Source organism: Dunckerocampus dactyliophorus, chromosome 15 (genome assembly GCF_027744805.1).
Source record: "Dunckerocampus dactyliophorus isolate RoL2022-P2 chromosome 15, RoL_Ddac_1.1, whole genome shotgun sequence".
Taxonomy (NCBI): Eukaryota; Metazoa; Chordata; class Actinopteri; order Syngnathiformes; family Syngnathidae; genus Dunckerocampus; species Dunckerocampus dactyliophorus.
This window is the reverse complement of record NC_072833.1, coordinates 13,877,683-13,904,002: the sequence shown is the minus strand read 5'-3', so window position 1 is coordinate 13,904,002 and position 26,320 is coordinate 13,877,683. Positions and strand designations below refer to the sequence as shown.

Genomic DNA, 26,320 nt, shown 5'->3' with positions numbered 1-26,320 from the left:
CATCCTTGCTGTTGTGCATCTGCTGCCAGATCTGCCCGATCTGTGTAGTCAGTTTCTTTCGTTCGTAGGCCAAGGGGACCATAGCACCAAGTCTTGCCTGAGGGTGGTGGTTGCAATCTCTGGGGGAAAGATTAGTTGTTTGCCAATATCAGCTAGCATCTTCCAATCCTGGGCCATGGCTAACTGTCCAGTTTCTGGTTTGGTAGCTGGGTGGTTAGGCTGTTTCTGTCCCTCTCGAACAAATGTTGGCAAAGAGATGAAATTGGCAGCTCTCAAGGGCAAGGAGTTGATGGTGTTCCTCTTGCTAACAAGGGCTGCTGCCAAACTCTTGAGGACCCGATTGTGTCCTCGCCATACCACGGAAGTTTTTTTGTGGATGGGTGCACATCATATGTAGCGCTTATGATGAAACTGATGTTTCTCGCTTTAATTTTCCCTGAGCTGCGTCCAGGTGAGATTTCTCTTCTCCACGCCTTCCCACCTCATCCGTTGTCCACTGATAAACCTGTAGTTCATCCTCCACATATTCAGGCTAAAAATATAAGGTTCTGGTTCCCGATTTGTCCAAAAGTTTTGGTCCTCAGCGACGCTCATGAAGTCTGCCATGATTAGTAGTGGAAAACAGACACGCGCTTGACATGCTGCCTTTGTTGATGGAAGTAGCGTTAGCTCCTATCGGCTATGTGAAATCGGTGCGCGAGGTTCCGGTAATGTTTAAAATGATCAGAGTAAGGCAAAATACTGCAAGTATTACATGTTAGCATGACTGTACCTGTTACATGCATGATCACCTAATGTTTATAAAACGTTTCTTTTTTTTTTTTTTAAGAGGGCTTTATTGTCGAGAGAGGTGGTCCCATGACGTTCATTGTTAGAACGTTCTTTTTAGAACGCACAGAAAAGAGAAAAAAATTGTGTTCATATTTCGCATAAGGATTGTGGATGATGGGCAAAAAAAAAGTGCAGTTTTCCTTTAAGACTCTCACTGACACATTTACAATCCAACAGCAAGACTTGGAAATAATTCCGGACCGCAGGCATTTTTACTCAGCTAGTACGCTTGTTGTGTGGAGCACATTGATATCGGCAGAAAAGCAGTTACCGATTATGAACAGATCTCATTTTTTGCCAATATCCCTTATTACTGTCACGTTCAGCAATTATGGCCTGGCAATTATTTGAAGTGTACGTTTTGTGATTTTCAAACATTTGTGAACGTGTGTGTGTATGTGTGTCTGCGTGCAGAAAGGACAGATGACTTTGACGACAGTAACCTCTTTTTGTTTTTGCAAAAATGACATTGATCGACCGCCTCCTTGTCATCCTCCAAATATATTGTATATTTTGCTGTATTTCTTAGAATAAAATTGACATTTTAATAGGAAAAGTCATAATTTCATGAAAAAAATTCTATAACAAAGTTGAAATTGTAGAAATAAAAATTAGACAAATACAATGCTATGAGAATAAACCTGACCTTTTTAATAGGAAGAAAAGTCTATGAGAAGTTGACAAAGTTAATCACAGCAGTGTCATAATTTAACAGTCATTTTATGAGAATAAAGTTGAAATCAGTCATAATTTAACAATATTATTTTTATTATGCTTTTAATTTGTTTTAAGTGTTTTTGTAATTAAATACAATCCTGATCAAAATTTTAAGACCAGTTGAAAAATTGCAATAATTTTCATTTTGCACTGTTGAATCTAAAGGAGGTTCTAAGTAGAGCTTCAAAATGCAAAAAGGAAAAAATGTGAGGGAGACAAATTCTGAGTAAACAATTTATTGCTAACAACCATTAAACTGAACTAGACTCTTTATCAGCTGGTCAAAAATTTAAGGCCATAGCTTAAAAAAAAAACCACGAAACCCTACTAAAATTGCAAAATTTTCAAAAAACGACTGTCATGAGTAGCTGCGCCATTCACTCAAAATTGGTTTGGTCATGCTTGATGCCAGTGTTTCCAGGAGGCAAGTGGGAATATTACTCCAGGTGGTGAAGACTGCTTCACAGAGGGCATCCACTGTCTGGAACTAATGTCCATTTTTGTAAATGTCCCTTGCCATCCATCCTCAAATGTTCTCACTTGGATTTACAGTAGATCAGGGAACACACAGGATGGTCCAAAAGAGTGATGTTATTCCTCTGGAAGAAGTCCTTTTGTCAGGCAGGTACTATGAACTGCAGCGTTGTCATGTTTTTCAACCCAGTCATTACCACACAAACACCAGGGCCTTCAGTCCTGAGGGATGCCCCCTGCAACGTCTCTAAACAACCACTACCGTTGGACGCCCCTACACAATCTGAAGCTCCATTGTTCATCGAAGGAAAAAGCACCCCAGATCATGATGGCGCCCCCTCCACTGTGCTGTGTGGGAAAACATCTCAGGTGGGATCTCCTTGTCATGCCAGTAACATTGGGAAGCCATCAGGACTGTCAAGGTTAACATTTTTTCCACCTTTCGATGTCCCATGTTTGGTGCACAAATTTCAAACGGAACATTTTGTGGCGTTGAAGGAGACGAGGCCTTTTGAAGGCTTTTTTTTTTTCTTCTTCTTCTTAAAACACATCTGTCACAGATGCCGTCTGATGGTTACTGGACTGCACCGAGGATCGCCCGTGTCTTGACGGATAGCCAATTGGATCGTCCAGCTCAGGGCCAGTGAAACTATTTTGGGTCTTCCACTTGACTTTTTTTGTTCCGTAACTCTCATGAGCCTTTTAAGAAGTTTCAAAATGTCCCATCTCAGCAGCAATAGTGCACTGCGAGAGGCTGTGCTTATTTAGCTCAACAGTCAGACTGCGTTCAAAAAGAATGCTTTTTTTTGCCTTTGCCATCAAGAGATCATGACAGTGTGAATACGTGACATAAAATGACATTTAATTCACACACATGCCAAGATTTTGGCTTTTAAAGCCTGTAGTCTTAAAGTTTTGATCAGCTGATGAACAGCCTATTTCACTTTAATGGTTGTTTGCAATAAATTGCTTACTCAGTTTTTTTTTTTGTCTCACTCCCTTGTCTTGCATTTTGAAGCTCTACTTAGCGCCCTCTTAAGATCCAAAAGTGAAAAATGTAAATTCTTGCAGTTTTTCAGGTGGTTGTAAAATTTTGATCAGGAGTGTGTATTCATATGGCGACCTTATTCTCGTAACACGACTAAAAATAAGTGTGTTGTAATGCGACTTTCTTCTCATAAAATTACTTGTCTGAACTACAAAGATCCAATGCTCTTGCAGCCTGTCACTGGCCTGTGTGCCGCAGGTTGCTCACTGCACTTTTGTCACTGAGGGAGCACAGTCTTCTTGACTTTAATGCAAAGGCAACAGACAAGCGGTCTTCCCCCTTCTTCCTCCTCCGCTTGGTTGGCATGCCATCAGTGCTGTTGCTTCTTGCTGTTGTGATCTAACATGACGTGCTTTCTGTGTCCACATTTTCAGACGCCATCTCCAAGCTAACATGGCAGTCAGACTGTGCGATGTGGCTTCTCTGCTTAGAAGCGGTTCGTGGGCGCCCGAGCCTTGGACTGGGGTGTGTGCCACTTCCTCCTTCCTCTTCTTCATGTCTTGTTTTGCCAAGCGCGTGTGTCGTATAATGTATTCTTGACATCTTTCTTTTTCACTTTGAATCCATTTGGGAATGTTGGTGACTGTCACTATTGAGTGATAAGTGGTGTGAGTGGGGCCTGTGCACATGGTGTATCTGTTTGGTAAAAAATGGCACTTGTTTTAATTCATCCCTCAAGAGAACCTGGGGGCATTTTATGCTACTCATTTTTTTTTTATTTTCATGCCATTTGTGATCTGCTGTGTTGATTTGAGTATATGTGAAATTTGAGAACATTTTAGAATTTCTGTTCATTACATTACATACTTACTCGTCGAGACCAAAAGCGTCTCATTGGGGAACATTTTTTACAACAAATGTATCATAACTAATGGTCTTCTGTTTTAAATTTGTCCACCAGATGGTGCTACTTTTTCCATTCAAAGCCATGCTGTTAAATGTCATCTTTTACTGTTAAATTGATTAATTTCATTAATTACATTAAAATTAAGCAAGGGTGCGTTTCTGATGTTGGATAATGAAACAAAATTAAGTAACATAAATATTAAAAATATGTCTTTTCAGGCAGAAGTAGTTGAAATGATTGGCACATTTAAAGTGGAATAAATATGAATATTTTTACTGCAGTTTTTGGGAAGCGGACATTTTCTGTCATGGGAACCGTGAGTGGGATCTTTTCTCCAAAAAAAAAAAAGTAGCAATGTGTGAAAATCAATGTTGCTACCGAACATTGACCCATCTTTGGGCATAATTAATCGTAGTGCTGTAACGTATCTGGCCTTTTTAAGGGGTTGCAATTGTAATTAATCGTGTATTTCAGGCTCAGATAGTTTAAACTGGGAAAAAACATGAATACTGTATGTAGTTTTTAGGATCAAAACCACTTCCATGATGTGTTTTATTTTTTTTTAACTCTCCTGTTGTCTCTTTAGCAGGTAATCGCCGCCATGGAATCACAGCTGTCCAATGGGCCGTCGTGCAACAACACGAGCAACGGCCCGTCCACCATGTCCAACAACTGCTCCTCGCCCGTGGAGTCGGGCAGCATGGAGGAGAGTAAAACTAATTTGATAGTCAACTATTTGCCTCAGAACATGACACAAGAGGAGCTCAAGAGCTTGTTTGCCAGCATCGGCGAGATCGAGTCCTGTAAGCTTGTCCGGGACAAAATTGCAGGTAACATCAGGTTTTTAAAAATGCAATTACAAGTGGTATGTGGGCTAAATGACTCCTGTAAAATGCCGCCTATTTTTCTCACGGTATTACATTTCCATCAATATATTATTTTCACATAAAAAAATCTTCATTAAAAAGGACAGAACCTGTCCTCTTCATTAAAATCTACATTTATGTAATGCAACTATTCTCATAAAATTACAACTTATTCTCCTGAAATTCATTTCATGTACATTTTTTTGCCTAACATTTTCCCAGATATGTAAACTAATATCTCTAGTTTTACCCCATTTCTTGTAAAATTATTAGTGCTGTCAAACATTTGAATTTTTAAAAATCAAATGAGTCATTTTTCAAATTAATCAGCTTAATCACCATTTGCAACTATGTTTGAATTATGCCCATTTTTATTGTATTTTACTAACACACATGATAGGACAGGATTATATACAATATGTTTTGGCAGCTCCAAATGAACTTTCAGTTTGAATCAAACAAAAATACCACACGTATGAAAATGTATTTGCCCAACGCTAGTTTCTTTAATACACTAAGTGTACTAAGTGACACTAAGTAATTTAAGTTGAATTCACAGCTTTTGAGTGCATTTTCTGGGATTTTCAAGCACACTTAAACGCTGATTTAAAAAAAAAAAAAAAATCCACAGCGTTTTTCTCGGTCTTTCTAAAACACGCATATTGAAGATGTGATGTCTCTCTGTTTGGAGTATCTGTGAATGCACTTCACTGGTGGTGGCGAGAACGAGTTTTGTTCTGAGGACGAACGGACTAGAATTGGAATTGCACTGCTGTCAGAATAAAGTTATAAAAGAGCATCAAACTCTGTGGGGATGCTACACTGTCATCTGTTGTCATAACGGAGAGGTGCGGCTTGCCATCAAGCACATGCATCACGCAAAAAAAATTAATGTTATGAATGAAGTAAATTAGTTAAATATATCTTTCACAATACGACTTTATGGTTGTAAAATAGCAAAAAAAAAAAAAGATGTAACATTGCAACTAATAACTGACCATCAGGAATATCCCGATCAGCACTTTTGGCCTCCGATCCAATCAGATTTTTTTTTTGCCTCCGAGCCAATCCAAGGTTTTGACAATGTTATGGATAATGGACCTGGAAATGTTTTTAGCAAGTAACTAAAGTAAACACTGACATTTTTATAAAGCTTTTTGCTAGTTTTGCTATTTTGCTAGTAATTTAAATAAACAATAGAGAGATGTGATGACAGAACATGGCGTGGATCTATACATTATAAAACACCTCAAAACCCCACTTTGTCCACGATGGAGATAGTTGGTTGTCACAAGTAATACGTTCGACTACCTTTTCAGTGATCTGCTTTGCCTCTTTGTCTCTCTTGGATATCTGTCTTTCCTCTGAAAGTCCAGAGTTTGTTACTCTGGCGTTGCAGCCTTTTCGTTAGTGGCCTTGCTAACCGCTTCATGCTCTGTTTTATGTTTGGTCCTCAGATGACCTATTAAATTTGTTTTATTGAATGCAGCACTGCTAGTACCACCCCTTTAAAATTGCAAGTGACTATTTTTGTTTACAGTGCATAAGTACATCCACACAGCTGACATGGCATTTACTTTCCAGCCTGCTGCACTTTAGCATCTGCAGTAAAGATTGGGGGGGCTCATTGTCCAATCGATTAAAAAATAAAAGGTAAATATCGACCCAATCACGATTTGTACTGACGATTACAACTATTATCTCAATTTTATGTAAAAATGTGTTATTTGGTGTGACCTTAATTTAGTCTCCTAAAAAATGTTTCCTCATTTTTAGGCATTCTTGTGTTATTCCAGTTTGTGTAATACGGTTGATTCACAGATTTTTGTTTTTTTTTAACTTTATTTTTTCTAGATAGGCCTTTTTTTCCTGCATGTTATTAAAGAGCCCACAATTTTAACATGTTTGTCTTTATGCTTCACTGATGTTTTTTCATCAAGCGTGGGGATTTTGATCCTTGAATTCACCATAGTTGAATACACCGTAGTGTGCTGTGAGATGCAGAACTTTGACGATGGAAGCACAAACTTTGACAGTCAATCTGGCCTCATAAATTGCAGCATAGTGAACACAAGTGAATATATTATTGTAAGCCATTACTGGAATTACAACAGGCAAGCAGTGGGCATTCTCTAGCTTGCTAGCATCTAGCATTAGCCTGATGAAGCTAAAGGCTACACTCTGACTCCGATTCAAGCTGTTTATCAATCCTCTGACACTATCATTCATTATTGGTGAGTAGACATGGGCCAGTTATTGGTTTCAAGGTATACCACAATATGAAAAAATCAGTTTCAACACCACTAAAATTTTCCATCATACTGTCCCTGAGGTATGAGAGAAAGTGGAGGTCCAGCGAGACCGCTTTGTGAAAATACTTTGGGCTTTGATGTGTTGAAACCACGGGCATGGGCTGCATTGCCGAAAGTCAGGCAACTTAACTGTTGTGGCATACAGAGCACTGACATTAGCTGCCTCCTTAGTATTGAGCTGTTGTCACTGTTGTTGGTCAACATATTACTCAGTCCGAGGGTCACCAAATGTGGAGATGTGAGTCAGAGCGTGACAGGAGTTTAGGATCAGTTGTATGTTGTTTTATTATAACAAGAAAAAAAGGTCGCCACAAAACATGTGCCCCACAAAACACTTCCGTCTCGTGGTCACAAGAAGATGCAGCATTTGAAAATATTTCATGAGAATATAACATGAAAAAAGAAAGTTGTAGCTCCAATTTATTTTTTAAATGGATAAGTGTTAATATGTCAAAGTTGTGCATTGTTGAGCGTTGATAAATGAAAAGACTAGTAGGGTATAGTTGGTATAATAATCAGTGTTTACTTGCAAATTCACACGCTGCATGCTGACATGCCAGTGGTCCTCCCTCGCTCTGTTGGCGGCGGCAGTGTTGCTTTTAACTGTCATAATCTTTTGGGAACTCCTGATAATGCTCCATAATTACTCGCTCATCTTGTATAAAATACACTGGCTGGGATTGTTTCACTTTTCAGTAGTAATATGACGTCAAACGGCCCTTATCATGTGAGCGTGCACTTAGCACAAAGCCGAAAACCAGACTTAACAAATTAAGTTGATAACCGCCGTCGAAGTACCGTTCAATTCTGTTTGTGGAATGTTTTGTTGAGTTGCATCATGAGCACAAAGCCTGGGATGGTTGAGCCATTTTCGCAGAATACCCTCTCAGTCGCTACAAAAACACACGTCACATGGCCCTGAAATGGTAACTTTGTCTTAAATCTTAATATCTTCTATAAACAACTATATTGTGGGTTACACTAGTAAATTAATCAAAACTCGGCAAATACACAATCCAACAACTCCACAACACTTGTGTGGACAAGTTGTGAAGTGCATATTCACCACTATGAAATAACATAAGATTACGATTTTTTTTTTTCTTCTTTCAGATTTTATAAATAACAGGCACGAAAAAAGTATTCAACACTGTTTCCTCTGTTTGTTCAATATGTTTGCAGTATATTTTCACATGGCTATGGCTTCAAATTACTGTAGTCTGTGCGTCATGACCCTTGAAGTAACTGCACTGTCGCTGGTACGTCTTCTAGGAGAATCACACACGTTTGCTTGCTTGTTACATCTCACGACACTCACTTGCACCACTCTGTGTACACTCGCTAGCGCCAACAAACACCCATGTATGTCAGTTTGACTTCAAATGATCAATTAAAAAGAAGGGGTAAGGTTCTGGAGCTGAATCTAATATAATAATTACAACAGTCACTTTTATTGCAAATGTACACATTTCTATGAGTGTATCAATTACTCAAATTTTTTTTTTTTGCCATTTGCTAGTGGTCCCGCTACATAACCCGTGTGGAAAAACAAGGATTTACTGTATTATGACTTGATTCCTTTAAAAGTGCACATGTTTTGCATATGACATTCTTGTAAAATAGCTAATGTTGTTCTATACATCGGGGGGGGGGTCCTACATTGATTGCGAGCGACCGGTTGATTGCAAAAGGAGTGTAGGTCGATCGCATGTGTCACGCATGTCAAATGACATCAGTCACCTCACATTGCTTCCCTTCTGATTCACTGTTGCGCCTCCACAGCAAAGTGGTGAACAATACAGTAAGTCTCAAGCAACACACGGAAATGCAGCTTTCACCTTTTATTATTCCGATTATGTACATGTATAAACAACTTCAGCGGTAAGATGCCTGTATCTAAAACAAGTTATCTATTCGTCTTGTAGCGACTAATTATGTAGGGAAAAAAGTTGTTTGATGGCTCTGCTTCACGACCTGAACTCTGCTATAGAAATGTGTTTTCTACACTTTCATTTGTGAAACTGTTATGTGATGATTAATTGGAAAATGCCAGTACAATGACATTTTAGCCAAATGGACCAGTCTGCTGCATCATATTTTCACTTTCATTTTTGGGGTGTCTTTGATTTCCCCCTTATGTGGCATCATTTTGTTACTAATACATCACCCACTTAAACATATTCAAGATCATTTTCCCCCCCAGTTTAGATCTGATGTGTTTTCGAAGTGTTCCTTTAATTTTTTTGAACAGTGTAGTTAGGCACCAAAATGTCTTTGATCTTAGAGGGCTAAGATAAGAACTTTATTGATCCAACACAGTAGTCATTCACATTACATCAGCTATAGAGCACCAAGTAGTGCCGAAAAACCATACACAGTATATAGATATATAAATAGATAGTAGTTTTTATGCAATAAAATAGGAACATGAAAGTCATTAATCAACATAATCAGCAAATTCATGTATTTTAAACGATAACCCTTTAACTAAAAATAAATTAAATCGTTCCAAAAATAACAAAGCACAAGAAGCGCAAACGTATTCTTATTAAATTGTTATACAGATACAGAGATGGGTGGAGTAGCCAACAAAACTGTACTCGTTTAAGAGTATTGTTACTTTACAAAAATTTACTAAAGAAATAGATATGTGATGTTGCACATATCGATATCTGTTGATACCGGAATCGGAAATTGAGTTGGACAATCGGTTTTTGACAAAAAAGCCAATATTGGCCATCCCTAGTCATATCTTTGTAAATGTAGTAAATATATACTGCATATTCTCTTTTTATAGTAGGAGGTAGATCTTTTGGATTGGTCATTTTAAAAGTAACTTACAGGCTGGAAAAAGTGTGACCACCCCGGTTCTACATTATGCTTCAAAATATGCCGTGCCTTAAAGTAAACTCTTTTTTTTTTTTTTTTTTTTTTTACGCGACATTACGGCTTTATTATTCTGACTTTTTCATGAATTTTTAAAGCTCATCAATTTTTTTGTGTAATATTACAGCTCTGCTGCATTTTTTCTCTTCTTCTTATGTGGGTTCATACAAAAACAGTTGCATATGGTGTTCTGAGAATTTGTGGGTTAAATGTTTTGTGGCTTTGGGCCAGATCCCATACTCCCATGGGCCGTCTAGGGCCCATGTGCCACAATTTGCCCTTCCCCGCCATTAATGTAGGCAATAAAATTTACATGAACTTTAGACTGAATAACTCGGAAAAGTCACATTTTTTGCCGTGGAGTATGCACCCGCTGACACGCAAGCTTGAAATATGAATGCTGTGTTAATATTTGATAGTGGCGAATGTATAGCCGGATGCTGAATCTTCTGCAAAGCTCTAAATGCCTTAACTTGCCTTTTTATTTATGCTTACTGGATCTGTCCTTAGATTTTCTTTCTACAGCACATCGTTCGGAGGCTCTTTACTATAGCTAGCGTTTGCTAGGGATAGAGAAAAATAAGTTTCATAACTGAAGAAATTCATTACTTGGCTATTAAAAGTCTTAATGTAAAAAAAAACCCCCAAAAAACTATAAAATGAAAGTATTTAAAGTAGTTGATAAAACATTTTCAAGAGTGAAATGAGAGAGAATGAAATGCAGTGGTCATTTTGACACGCTACCCCAGCAAGTTTTCTGAACCAAAGGCATCTTGGCTGTCACGACCAGAATACATTCCGGGAACCAGGTTCAAATACATGCAGCCATGAACTTGGAGCAAAGCCAAGAAAGTGACATATTCAAACAAATAACACTAACAACATTCACTGATATTGTGTTGTGATAACTGATATAACACGCATTAAAAAAATCCTCATGTATGTTTGTTTTTTTTTTTTTACTGTCAGTAAATGACTCTGACAGTTGCAAAATAAAAGACCAGTGAGCCGCGATCGCTGTTTATTTAGCCCTGGAATGAAACCCCCATACTATAAGATTCCTAGAATAGATCTAGTTAAAATGGATGATTACTTACTGAAACTGACAGGCTAAAAAGACGAGTGATGACAATCCATTTTTGCTAGCAATTCACATTGGTAACACTTGCGGGTGACACCAGCAACCAGGAATGAATGCATGCGAAGAAAGTCTCTCATTCACAACAATAACAACATTCACTAATATTGTGTTGTTTTACTGGCAGTGATAGCCACAGCTTTGCACAGAGCTGAGTGTGACCTGCCACTATGAAATAATGTAACATTAAGAGGTTTTAAAAAATATATATTTATGTTGTGACCTTCTTGAACCTCAATGAGTCCTGTAACGCGGCACTTGCATACTACAATAGCGCATCTTCAATGTTGCATCATCTCTGAAAAATCCCAGAATGGAGCGGAAGACCTGAGACAAGGTAAATTTAATGTAGTGCAAATCAATGAGATGAATGCTTATGTACCTTACTAACATTATCCTTGCGGAGGGCTAGCTTCCTCATAACTATGACTGTCGAATTCACATGTGACTCGTTTGTTACGATGGTAACGTGGCTTCATACAGGTTTGAGTTCATCTGCAAAAAGACAGCACTGCAAGTTAAGAATATTGGGAAAATAAAAACATTTTAGCTCACAAATCAGTCGCTGGTCATTTGTAGCAGACAATACTGTGTAATGGAACAAGGATGTGTGTGTCTCACTCACTTGGTTAATGGATTAAATGTCGTAATGTGTTCCACTACAGTAGGTGTCCATTTCATTTTGAACACTGCAAAAACTCAATCTTATTAAAAAAATAAATAAAATTCTAGTCAGCCGGTTAAAGTTTAGGATTGATAAATGCACAGCCATCACCATAACGTAATCGTTTGTCTCGGATGGATACATTTATCTCCAAAGCACGACTGTATCATCCCATGCAAGCAGCTGAGCTAACAAATTGCATTTTAAACGCGATAGTCCAAGACATGCGCCCACTGAGCATGGTGGATACTGTTTGTTCCAATGTCAAATGTGAATTTCACAAAACTGTTAAAGATCCAAAACGTGAAAACAATTGGTTGTTCATTAAGTGAAATGTTTTATTTTCTCTGTTTAATGGCTCTGTAAACAGAACGAATAGATTCTATCTGATTAATCAAAGGAATTTCAGTAGAATACTCAATTACTAAAATATTTCATAGCTGCAGCCCTTTCCTATGGCAATGTTTTTTGTTTGTTTTTTTTTTGTTCTGTTTATCATTAGAGATGCTTGATATTTGCTTTTTACCGATATCCGGTGTACCGATAATGTCCAGCGCTTCATTACCAAAATCAACCGATTCTGATACTGGCAGCAGCTCTTCCCTATAGCTAATGTCAGGTCTCTCCTTGTGAAATGAACACATTATGCTTCTTTTACTGTGATGCCACTGGATGCCTTTCACAAATAAACACTGTTCGTGCAAAAGAAAAATCATGAACAATTAAAGGAAGACCTCTTGCCTTTTCCCTCGCATAACCAGCGCCTTCATTGCAAATTGAAGCTATTTTTCCAGGAGCCTCATTTTGTTAGAAGCCGGCTGACAGGATGTAATGTGCAGCGTTTCTATATTGAAGACTGGAAGTGTGCTGTTTAGTTGTTGGCCTCTTGACATCTGTGTGGCTACGACGGTAAGACAAAGCTGCATGCTAATAAAAAGTGCCACCTGAGCTTCATGGTTGCCATCCTTGAGTCATGTTAAGCTGACGCAATGTCACCGGACATCTTAAGTCCTTCAGTTACACATGTGTTACAATCCAAAGATCAAACTTGGAAATACAGTCATTCCAGACTGTGGACATCTGAGCTAGAAATACCGGTTTGAACCACTATCTCATTTTCATGTCAGTATCAGCCTTACTGGACATCCTCTACACCATAGAAGGGCACAAGAGGCATAGCAAAAAAGACAAAAGAAAACACACTTGTAGACTTGGTAAATTTGCAAACTTTTTTATTTTACCTTATTCTTGTGAAACTTGCAAATTCCTCCTGAAAGTACAACATTCTATCATTTTTTTACTTGATTCTCAGAAAAGTTCACATTTGTTTTTACAAATTACTGCTTTAACACCATCAAATTGCACTTTAAAGAGCAACCAGAACCTTGACTATATGAATTGCTTATTTCCAAACGGCGCTGAATAGATTTGTTTTACATAAATCAAGGTTTTTGCATAAATAGCTGCTCATTCCAACGGCAATATCACTTCTCCAAATTGCTACGGTGTGCCAAGTTCCACACACGGCAGTGACAGTGGACGTGCTGTCAATCATTTTTCTTTTATTCCATATGCCTCTGTCGTGTCCTCCAAATATTTTTTTTTTTCAGTATTTTCACCTACAGTTCAATGAAATTCCTCTTTTTTTTGTCCTTGTCTTCTCAGCTGATTTAGAATGCCAGCAGTCATTGTAACAATGCAGTGAAGGGTCTTTAAGTATCTGGCGCATTCACTCACTTTGCATTGATATTCTATTGCAGGGGTCGTCAAACCTTCTCAACCTCTTTGTTGTGTCCCCCTTCGCCACGCTCTAACATTTTAGCACGCAAGTGCGAAAACTGCGTAGTTTTAAAAGTTTCAAATATACAACTTTCTGTCGGACCATGAATGCATCCTGGCTGAGTTCTGACTGGTGATTGGATGTGCGCGAGAAAGGGAAGGGGAACCGCTGTTTGCCTGTCTGCGTTCTTTGAGACAGGACAAATGTCTTTTCCCTCACGATAAGCTAACCATCAACTCATTCAATCCCAGCCGTTTTTTAAGACAACCCGTTCACGACTGTCCTTTAGACTATTCTGATTGATTTTTCAAGGCACACAGAATATTGTGTTCTACGGCTATATACTGTAAACGGGGAACCTGACAAAAGAAAGATTGCATTCCTGTCTTTCATCAGAAAAAAAGTTTGTCTGCCTTTTTCCGTTCTTTAGTAATCAGCAGTAGAACATTGGTAAGTTTAAGGAAAATATCAGTTCCTGACTAAAAAAGGGAGAAAAATGGCTTTTTATGAAAACATTAATTTCAAGCATAACTTTCACTTTGACACTTTTTTTTTTTTTTTTGCTTTTGTGACAGAAAAAATTCTAAACTATACCACAACATACACAACACAAAACAGGGTGTGTGTGTGTGCACGCACGCGTGCGTGCGCACGTGTTAAAATTTCCCTTCAATATGTAACCTTCTGCACGCTACACTCCTCCACGTACTTCCACTTCCTCCTTGCTGTCATGTATGCTTTTTCCCATTCAAATTCACATGCCCTTATCAAATGTGTTTCTGCCACCTTGTGCCTGTTTTTATGGCTTAAAATTGCTCTAAAAGTGACGTCCATTAGTGCGCAGTTGCATCACCACCTCATATGACCACATATGTTCACTGATTGATAGTTAAGTTGAACAGTGTTAGTCAGCTAAAAAAAAACAAGCTGTCAATTCACTGTGCTGCACATTTCTTGAGACGTCAGGTAGTGAAGGTTAACCAACATACTATCACAACCCCACTAGTTTGCATCCGTTACACGTGTGCACTGCACTTGTATTTGTATTTTGTTGTAACAGGTAAAATTAAAAGATTCAAACTTTTAAAAGTATATAACATGTTTTAAGCTGATGTTTTGCAGCTCCAGACTACTTTTCTTTAGCGGGTAAGTGGGCAAAATGGCTCTTTTTGATAGTAAAGGTTGCCAACCCCTGTTCTATGGTGAAGTGGAGGCGTGACGAGTGTGTGAGGTGAAGTTGCGTACACACACTTCATCCAAAGGTGGGATTTATAAACCACAAATTGTATGATAGTGTGCCTGCGCAACTTTTTGTAAGTCAGAATATGGGTTTTGGGTTTCTAGCATACAGAGTCGGGATTCCATACAAACCTTTTTAGATGCCCTAGTTCATAGTAGGAGATCCTTTCACATGTTCAAGAATCTCATCTTTATCTTTTGGTATTTGTGGCGTTTGAGAGGCTTGGACCGGACATGCAGTCAATGTTGATTTCTCTGAGAGTTTACAATGTCTCATTTCACTTCAGTTTCACTTTCATTTTATTTGGTGTGCTGTCCCCAGAAGAGCCTGCCTCACACTTGGGGAGATGTAGAGGTTAACAAGTTTACTAAAAAGAGCAAAAGTGATGTCATCCTTCCTCAGTCTAGCGACAGCGACTACATATTACTCAGCCTATGTATTCTTCTGCTGCACGCACCTAACTGGTTCTTATTCTTTTTGTACAGTATGAATAATTTGGGGTAGTGCGTTTAGTAACCACGAAACGTAACACGGAACGTCAAAAAATGTGGACCACGTGTAATGGTGACATAGCAAAAAAAATTAAAGCTGCTCAGTGAACTGAAGTCGCTTGGGAGATTCCACTATTATATGCTGAACTGTCATACGTGGAGTAAGGTAACTGCTGTAGGCATGGGCTGGTATGACTGTGTGATAACTTTGGGCAAAAATATCACTGTTTCATGGTAGTATAATTACAGCTCTAAAATGTTGTTTTGAAATATCTGTATTGAAAAGAAAAAGTCCAAACACTAGGGGTGTAACTATTCAGTCACTGTATTCAAGTTACTTTATATTCCTACGATTCAACTACGTGGATCTGGATTCTCAAGTTTCCATTCAGGACGACATAAAAATTGATCTAACATTGTTTAAAAAGTAATGAATTGATTGAATCAATACTATGGAATAAAGCATTGGATTTCAGCACGGCAGGCTTTATATGGATGTGTGTTATTTTAGCACATTTAATGATAAAGACGTTAAACGTTACTTGATTCAGTCTCCCTGTCTGTGACGTCATCTTCCGGGTATGTGGTGGTCATGGGAGTTGTAGTGGACCTGTGAAACACAGTTGATTCGCTGCTTCTTACGCTGAGCCGTACGTCAACATCACCACCATATTTGGATGTGGCAAGAGTCGGAGTAGAGAAGATGCGTCATTCGTGTGCTGAATGGAAGAGTACGACTCGTTGTACTGTCCAAACCAAATCTCGGAATAGCCTTTCACAGGTAAACCTTACTTACCTTTGGTAGTATTTGGCCTGGAGACTGCATGAATTGGCCATAATAACATTTAGAGCGTTTTGAAAGCATAATTTGCCGACGTTGTGGAAAACACTATTCCCGCGCACAATTCATTCATTGTCATCTCTCACTCTGTCACTATTTTCAGGCATACACACATGCACATACATGAAACGTGTATGTTTGTGTATCCCAGACACACACGCATAAATGAGCACACGCTGTGCTGGCAGAACAAATGTGGAGTGATGAGATGAAGAATGTGGGATAGTTGACACTAACGAAGATGTGACTGGGTGATTAAATGTAATATAAACATGAGTTATATGTTGATTCTGCCCGTACAGGTGAGCGTCTCAACACCTATTTGAAGATACCATACCACATTCATTTGCTGAGGAGTTTGCATATTGTCCCTCACCTTTGGGTGCAAAGTGCAGGTTTAGATTGCACTATTTAATGTAAATAATTATGGCAAACTATACCAGCCTCTCTTCATCCTGATTGCATTTTTAAGTCATTTTTTTGTGCTCATTGATGATTTTTTCGTTAGTGAGTCAGCATTAATAATAATTTGTACTTGATTCCTTTACAAAAAACAGGAATCTAGGAAACTTCACCAGTATTGTCCAGTATCCAGGTATTTATTTTAGTCCCACTGGTTAAATTTTTAGCTAAAACGTTACTAAATCAGTTTAAAGTTACTAAACCGTTGTGGATGGTATCGTTGCAGATGAACAAACATCGTCCTTGAATCATATCTGCAACCACGAATCGTGATACGAATCAAATTATTACATTGAATCATTACACCCCTACCAAACAGTCATTTTAAACCATATAATAGAACACAATGAAAGTGCAACATATGTATTTTAACATTTAAAGTAACAAAAATAATGAATTTTCTAAATGAATAAAATGCAATTCTGAACGCAGTCTACTGTGGTGAATCCTGCAACTCTGTTCACAACACCACAAATACAGTACACTAGGTCCCCAACTTACAAACACAATTGGTTCCAGACGACCGTTCTTATGTCGAATTGTTCTTAAGTAGGGGAAAAGGTAATATTACCAATGATATAGGTACTACATGTACGTGTATACATATACAGTATATGTGTATGTATGTAAATGAGTTTGGATGCAGTAGTAATATTAAACGAAAATAATTAATGAACACAATAATAAAAGTGATATAATACGTAATGATAAATGTTATTTACCTTTGAAGAGGAGTGGTCGAGCATACGTCGTTGTGGTGGAGTTGGAGGAGTTATTGAATAAAAGGACAAATCGTCGTCGTCGGTAGACTCTTCTAAAAGAGGTAGTGTTCTGTGGGTGGTGTAGAATTAAGCAGGTCTATTAACTCTTTATAAACTTACACTGGGTTGTATAATTTAGCTTTCCATTTAGCTTTATCTCCCCAGTCTAACGCTGCCTCTGTTGGTCCCATTAGCAGTGTCACAGTGCCCTCTACTGGTCAAGCATGTACAGTAGCAGTATAAATACTGATTGAGCGACTACAAGGCAAAATAAAATAAAATATAGACCAGTCGGCTTGTGCTCGTATCCGTGAATGTTCGCTAGTCGGGTGTTCGTAAGTTTGGTTTGGTTTGGTTTGGTTTGGTTTAGTTTATTTGAACATGAAGGTTACAATGGAATACATCTCGTGAATCATTTTTTGACAGTTCCACATGTCCAAAAGGAGTAGGAAGAAGCAAAGCTTATTTAATCCTACCCCCCATCCATTCTACATCTAGTACAGTACATGTAGTTCACTTCCTGGATTCCATGTCATGTTTTCAGTGATAGTCAGGATAACACATAATAGATAACGCTGAGATAACCGTCCCCCCAAAAAAAGAGAGAACATTCATAATAATGATAATATGATGACAATACTAAATAAATAAATAAATAAATAAGAACAAAGCTTTTTTTTTTTTTTTTTTTTTTTTTTTTTAAACACAACAAAGAAAATTATATAAAAAAAAAATAAATAAATAAATAGAAATAAATAAATAACAAATAAAATTTAATTAAATAAATAAATAATAAAATAAAATAAAATAAAATAGAAAATAAAAAAATAAATAAATAAAATAAAATAACAAACCTGACAGAACAATCAGGACTCTTCTGCCTTGTATTTGGCAAACATCAACTGCTTGTATTGTTTTTTGAATTTGCTCATCTCTGTACATTGTTTGAGTTCTTTACTCAATCCGTTCCATAATTTAATTCCACACACGGAAATGCTATGGGTTTTCAGCGTTGTTCTCGCATATAAATGTTTTAGGTTTAATTTTCCTCTAAGATCATATTTCTCCTCTCTGATTGAGAAATACTTGATTAGATTTTTGGGTAACGAGTTATTATTAACTTTATACATTATTCTAGCGGTTTGAAAGTGTACTAAATCTGCGAATTTTAATATCTGTGATTTTAAAAATAAAGGGTTTGTATGTTCTCTATACTTGGCATTATGAATTATCCTCACAGATCTTTTTTGCAGTACAGTGAGTGAGTGAAGATTACTTTTGTAGTTATTTCCCCATATCTCCACACAATACGTTAGATATGGAAATACTAAGGAACAGTACAGAGTGTGGAGTGATTTTTGATCAAGAAGATATTTTGCTTTATTCAATATAGAGATATTTCTCGCCACCTTTTGCTGTATATATTTAATATGAGATTTCCAACTCATTTTTTCATCTATTATAACCCCAAGGAATTTATATTCTTCCACTTTTTCAATATCCGTTCCATTAATTTGTATTTGGTCGTACGTGTCCTTTCTACTATTACCAAATAGCATTATTTTAGTTTTACTTAAATTCAGAGATAATCTATTCTTGTCAAACCATGACTTTAATATGACCATTTCATCCTTGACCTTTTTAATGAGTTCTTGTGTGCTTTCACCAGAACAGAAAGCAGTGGTATCATCGGCGAATAAGACCAATTTTAAGTTGTTAGTTACTTTGCAAATGTCGTTAATGTACAAGTTAAACAGTTTTGGTCCCAGTATGGACCCCTGTGGTACTCCACACGTATTGTGTAGACTCCCAGATGTATATTCTCCTAGCTTTACAAATTGTTTCCTCTTTGCTAGGTAGCTTTTAACCCAATTTAAGACTAAACCTCTAATTCCGTACCTTTCTAATTTTGAAATTAAAATAGTGCGATTAATTGTATCGAAGGCTTTTGTCAGATCCATGAATACTGCAGCTGCGCATCTTCTGTTGTCTATGGCAGTAGTGATTTCCTCCGTGATTTCCATCAGTGCCATAGAAGTTGAAATGTTGGCTCTGTAACCATATTGACTACTTGCCAATAATTCATTCTTATTAATAAATTTGTCCAACCTATTATTAAATAGCTTCTCCACAATTTTCGAGAATTGTGGTAACAAGGAAACTGGTCGATAATTTGTAAATTGGTGTTTGTCTCCTTTTTTGAAAATTGGAACCACCTTGGCTGTTTTCATTTTGCTTGGAAATATTCCAGTCTGAAATGATAAGTTACTAATATATGTTAACGGGTCTGCGATCTCATTGATGACCCTTTTAATTGTTTCCATTTCGATTCCATGACAATCAGTTGATGTTTTTGCCTTAAAATGGTTAACAATGTCAGTGATCTCCTTTTTGGTTACAGCAGTGAGAAACATAGAATTAAGATTCCTATCGATAATATCAATCCCTTCATCAATTGTGTCTTGTTTTGGAATTTCCTCTTCCAGTTTTTGTCCAATATTTACAATATATTCATTTAACATTTCAGCTACCGCATTCATGTCATTCCTGTAAGTGTTTCCAACCATGAAATAGGGAGGATAGTCTGCTTTCTTAACGTTGTTCTTTATAATACTATTTAAGATGCCCCAAGTTGCTCTCATGTTATTTTTGTTCTTATTTAGTACGTGACTATAATATTCCCTCTTACACACTCTCAAGATAGTTGTCAACTTGTTTTTGTATGTCTTATACTTTTGTTCTGCTTCTTTAGTCTGTTGAATGATAAATGTCCTATATAATGTGTTCTTCTTCTTACAGGCGTTTTTTAGTCCTTTTGTCATCCATGGCTGCTGGTTTTTCTTTTGCTTCTTGGGCTTTTCTTGCCAGGGACAGTTCTTATCGTAGAGCTCCATATAAGTACCAAGGAAGCTGTCATATGCCTCGTCCACATCTGTTGCACTGTAGACACTCTCCCAACTTTGTTCTTCTAGACCTATCTTGAAGGCACGGATGTTGTCCTCTGTACGCAATCTTTGAAAAGTCTTTTTTGCCTCCGCCTGTTTTTTCTTATAATGTTCATTGTAGATTGTAAACACTGGAAGATGATCACTGATGTCACTAATTAGCAGGCCACTGATGGTGTTGTTATCAAAGTCATTGGTGAATATATTATCGATGAGGGTGGCACAGTGGTCTGTTATTCTACTTGGTCTAATGATTTTAGGATATAAACTCAAGCTATACATTGTATCTATAAAGTCATCTGTTTCCTTGCACTTGTGTGAGTTCAAGAGGTCAATATTGAAGTCTCCACATATGAAAATAGTTTTCTGACCTATGTCTGTAAACGTTGTCTTAATCCAATCCTCAAACATTCCAATCTTTGACTTTGGAGTTCTGTACACACAACTTATTAACACATTTTTGCTTTTTTCTTTACAGATTTCAATTGTTATACATTCTAAAATGTTATCAATGACAAATGACATATTCTTTACCATTTTGTAGTTCAAATGTTTGTCCACGTATAAGGCCACACCTCCTCCATTTGCATTGTTCCTGTTTGCACACGTCATTTCATATCCTTCCAGCTCGAAGTCCATTCCTTTGTTAGCATTAATCCAAGTTTCTGAGATTGCTATAACTTTGAAAGGTTCTTTGAATTGATTCAAATATTGTTTAATATTAGTAAAGTTTGCGTTCAAGCTTCTGCTGTTTGTGTATGATGGATAACTTGTCGTCGTTGATGAAACTGTTGTTGTATTGCTCCTCCGTATAATAACGGCAGTCGTTTGTAATGTGAGAGAAAAAATTTGAGTCTGGATCAATGTCTTTTTCCATATCCAATTGTTTGTGATCTGTAAAGTGAAAAGTGTCCAATTGTAGATCTTCTTGTAGCATATTAAAGCTGTTTTCCTCCATGTTGGGAGACCTCAATATCTTTCTAGGTCCTTGATGTCTTTGACAGCAAGAACTCTGGCCTCTGGTCCTCCATTTGCTTTGATGAAGATTTTGCAGTTTGCACTCCATGTTCCTTGAATCTTTCCTTGCTTCCTCAGATCACGTGCTTTCTTCGCAATCTCAGCGTTGCGCTTGGTCAGGTGGTCATTCATGTAGACATTTGTTCCTTTCAGCTTCTTTCCCTGTTTCAGCAGGGCAACCTTGTATTTCCTGTTGGTGAATTTGACGATGATGACGGGTGTAGTGCGGTTCCTCACATACAGTGGGATGCAAGTATCAATAGATTGGATGTCTACATCCACCTCCTTCGATTGCAAAAAATCAACAACTTGTTGCTCTGTTGAGGCGACATCCCTTTCGTCTGGTTCTTCAGTATTCGCCACTGCTCTGGCATAGGACCTTGGTTTAATTCGAAGTCCCGTCACGACCACGTCATTCATTCGTGTGTTCTGATCCATATCATCTATGGTGTTTTTCAGCTTCTCAATGATTTTATCCTTTTCTTCACGTTCTTTTTTGAGAGTGGCTCCCAGTGCATCATAACTTTCCTGTAATTTTTTATTCTCCACTCTCAGACCTTGCATTTCTCTTTGTATGGCGTTGGTAGTCTCTATCAAACTGTAAATTAGTTGATGCAGGGAGTTGGAATTCTCCACAAGTTGCTGCATCTGTTTTCCATAATCCTCCATGGTTTTCGCCATAGTATACTCACTCTTTTCCATTGAACTTCTTTCTTGCTTGTTTGCGCGGTGTTTAACCTTCTGCAAGGCTGTCGCTGTTGCTTTGTCTATATTTCCACTCAGGTGTGTCAACTGGTTAACTGTGTCATCCTTGTAAGGTCTCGGCGGCGGTTGTGGTAATAGGTGAGCACCTCCAGTTGTCTCAGGAATCTGTTCAACATCCGTATATATGACTGAATCTGGAGTACTTCGACCAGAACTACTAGAGCCACCGCTTGTTGCGCTTCTTCTCCCTCGAGCCTTTGACATTGTTACTGTTGCTAGGTAACGCCGTCAGTTAGCCGTTGACTTGTGGTGCAATGCCTTCGGTGAATAATCTTCGTTATAACGGCGAGTTTATCTCTCACCAGTATCTCACCAAAGTCCCACCAGTCCTCGTGGGCCGAAAAAGCTGCACAGGAAAACTCCAAATGTTATCCTGTTATTGAAATCAGGCTTCAAACCGCGGCTAGCATGATAGCTTGCTTGTAACGGCTGTCGGCTCCCCTGATTGTCTCTTTTGGTGAGTTTAGTCCACTCGCGGGTCCAAGTTGAGGCAGAAGTCTCAGCACTCACTTGCAGAGTTGTAATCACAAGTTGTGATCACGAACTGTATTCACCAAGGTCGCAAAAGTTTAAAACTCCGGTAATAGTGGACGGAGCTTTTCCGTGAGCGTCCTTTCCGTACAACAGGAAGTGACGCAAGTACGCAAGTTGGGGACCCAGTGTATTTTCTTCGTGGAAAAACAAGGCTAAATGCAATCAAGTGGCTCAAGAAGGTCACAACATAAGTCAAAAATTATAATGTTACGTTATTTCATGGAGGTGAATGTGAAGGTCGCACTTTTTCACAAACTTCCGTTTCCGGGTCATGTGATTGTTGTTAGCAAATAAGACATTTAGTGGTTATTGCTTGTCACTGTTCAGTGGAGAGAAAACAGTTTATATCACTTATCTCCTGTCTCGTTCTGAATCACATCTCCACATGACCCTCGGTGTTAGTAATGTCGACCGACAACGGCAGCAACAGCGCAGCCACACTGGCGCCGCTCAATTCTAACGAGGCAGCTAATGCCGGTGCTATCTATGCCCAGTTTTTGGCAACACAGTTTACACCTGTGGCTTCAACACATTGAAGCACAGTTCCAACTGTGAGGAATAGCACAGGACGCAAAGTATTTCTACGCAGTGGCCACGCTGGACTTCCACTTTCTCTCATAACACAGGAGTGGTATGACGGACAACTTAGATGGTTTTGAAACCATGAATTTCTCATACCGTGGTATACCTTCAAATCGGTAACCAGCTCATGTCTGAAGTACTGTGTAATTGAAGCATATTCATTAACATCTCCTTGGTAAAATGTATTGGCAAGGCCCAGTCCATTTCCTCTTCGCCATCTCTGGTTTCCTTCAAACGTGCCAGATAAAAAGCACACTTATCTACTTTGACATTTGAGGCCCATTTTTTCCCCCGAACATTTTAGTTGTGTACTAAATTTAAGAACTTATGACAATCATACAAGCGTTAAAATAAGTTAACTTGCTCTGTGTAAAATGCATTTACGTTTAGCATCTGCTTGGTAAATATTAATCTGCGTATTAAATCTTTGTCTTCAGCAACCAGACGGTTTCCTGCGTCGCACTAAAATGTCAAGTTCTTGTTCTATAGTTATGATCTCACTTTTCCTCTTGCCACTTTGCATGGCAGAAAAGCCAAATCAAAAGCAAACACTTGGATACTTTGACATTTTGATGCCTAGTTTCCCTGATCATTTTGCTTGGTTAAAATTAATTTGTTCAATTCCCTGTCATGGTTATTATGACACTTTACTTTTTGCTACTCTTGGTACCAGGGGCATGGCAGAAAATCTGAACAATAAGCAAAACACAGTTTATTTTCAGAGTTGTGCGTACTGCTGTTAAATGTTGTAAAAATGAAAGTGACTTCACGTTGTTAGTCCCTTTTTAATGTTATTCAAAGCCTTAAAGTTATTTCTAAAGCAACAAAATGCTCTGATTTTAGCACTTCATAGACTACAACGCCGCTTGCTTTTGTCTCTCCCCCCCTCCCCCAGGCAATGGATTTAAGCCGGCCTACTTCGTGTGCGCTCTTCTGATAGATGAGACGCTAAGTAGTCATCAGAGAGATGCATCCTTCCTCTTTCCTTTTAAAACCTTCCCCCTCTGGCGTGCTGCATGTAGTTATTAAATACAGCAAGTTAGTCAACTTCTCTCATATGTACTTTTGGAAATAGTCATCTTTGGTCATTTTTATCACACAGGCTTTATTAGTTTATTTTTGGTATTTGTGGAAATAAGCAAGGTTCTTATGCAGGGGTGCGACGATATATCAATATATATCGTAATTTTTAACCCTACGATGGATTATAGATACGCTCTGGGCGTCTTGTTTTATTAAAATAGTATACAACCACTATAAATGTCTTCCACTGTTCCACGTCATTGAGTCACCGTTTTACATGTCATCCAGGAGTAGCTCATCGCAAGAGTGGCAGAGAGTTGGGTGGAAGTCAGAAGAGAAGAAAACATGGGGGCCAGAATTCCCGGTTGAAGCCTTGCTATTGGCTCATATGAAAAAAGGAACCATAAAATCACCTTAATTTAGACAAAAACATACTAAACATAGACAAACCCCCCACCCCCACAACTCTATCCTTGGGTAATGCCGTAAGAAAATGTTTAGGGTGTATAACAATGTGTTAAAGTAGAGTTAAAGTTTGTAGAGCAATATATAATTCAATTCCCTCCACTCTTATTTATTGTTCCTGTTGATGTCGTTCGCTTCATATACTTCCAGCTCAAAATCCATGTCTTTCTCAGCATCAATCCAAGTTTCTGAGATTGCAATTACTTTGAAGGCTTCATTGAATTGTCTGTGGAATAAAAGCAGTTTTTTCTTTCTTTTGTTGTTGTCCGGATCTCTTTCGGTCTCTAATCGTCTGTGGTCTGGATCCTTGATATCCTTGCCAAAAATCACTCTGGTCCTCCATTTAGCTTGATGTAAAATTTGCAGTTGGCACTCAAAGTACCTTGACTCTTTCCCTGCTTCCTCAAGTCATGTGCTTTCTTCACGATGTCAGCATTGTTTTGTCGGATGCTCATTCAGGTAGACGTTTGGACCTTTCAGCTTCTTTTCCTGTTTTAGCAGCGTAGTAGAATTTTCTGTTGGTGAACTTGACTATGATGCCAAGTTATTTCTGCCTATCAGTGGACTGCATGTGTCAGTGACTACGTATACATGCAGTCGCTATTCGGGTTAAGGTTAACAATCTGGTTTCTGAAACATTCATAATAACTCATTTGTAGAGAATGAATGTATTACATATTTTATTTAAGAATACATTTGTTTTATTTTTGGAAAGATTTATTTTAGTTAAAGGGGTAGTGTTTAAAATACATTAATTTGCTGATTATTAGTTTGCTAACTTTCATGTTATTTTGTTGTTTTTTTTTTTTTTTTTGGAAAGGCGCTTTATGAACGTGTACATTTATTTGTATTCACCTACAGCGCAGCCTTGCCACATCCAATATGGCGACGACGTTGACGTAAGGCTCAGCGCTCGATGCGGGGTCTACATATATGGGTTTGACGTTGTATTGTTTTGTATATTCGTATTGTATTGACAACGGCACTTCCTGTTTCCTTGCGTGTTTTGCTGTACTGTTGTAAATGGCTGCTAAGTTACATGTTTAGAGCTCCCATAGTTGTTAATTAGTCAGCATTATTTGTTGGTGGTGTCTTGTTATCTACCTATTACATTGCTGTGATGTTTTCTTTGCTCTTTCTTTAAAGACACCATGAGTAAGAATGGTATGTGGAATGGTACAACATAGAGACAGACAAAAAATAAAATTAACTCTGACTCTTGGCAAAAATTGCACCTCAATCATAACTAGACGCAATAAACATTTGACCCAGTCTCCGTTAAGATTTTTTTAATTTAATTTAATTTTTTAACTCCAAGAAAAACCACACACACACAATTATGTAGTGTATTGTTAAACTAATGTAGGGGGTCATATTTGAGGTGGACCCCACAATCTGGCGGCGGAGTAAAATGCAATGTTTCTGATGTCCTTCAACACGTCTTCTTTTATGCAGTTCTTTTATACTGTTATACAGTTCAGGAATTGCTGTTTGTGACATGCACTCTCCCAGACAATTCGTACTGTCTGTCAAACTAACATTTCCCAAAATGTTGGTTTTTCCATAACCATATTGAAAGGTTGCATTTCTTTTGCAATGCAGTGAGTGACACTGTCCACCAGCGTGCACCA

At 38.0% G+C, this 26,320-nt stretch overlaps 1 protein-coding gene across 6 annotated transcripts in view; it reads left to right on the top strand.

The window, feature by feature from the left end:
- elavl2 (ELAV like neuron-specific RNA binding protein 2) overlaps positions 1-26,320 on the top strand; it is a 72,459-nt gene that overhangs the window by 11,777 nt on the left and 34,362 nt on the right. For 3 of the 6 annotated variants that reach the window (XM_054800127.1, XM_054800123.1, XM_054800124.1), the window contains exons 2-3: positions 3,445-3,535; positions 4,504-4,747. In XM_054800127.1, the coding sequence (XP_054656102.1) occupies positions 3,464-3,535; positions 4,504-4,747 (316 nt within the window). In that variant the 5' untranslated portion in view covers positions 3,445-3,463. The remainder of the gene's footprint in view (positions 1-3,444; positions 3,536-4,503; positions 4,748-26,320) is intronic. The other 3 variants (XM_054800125.1, XM_054800126.1, XM_054800128.1) reach the window with 2 other exon arrangements.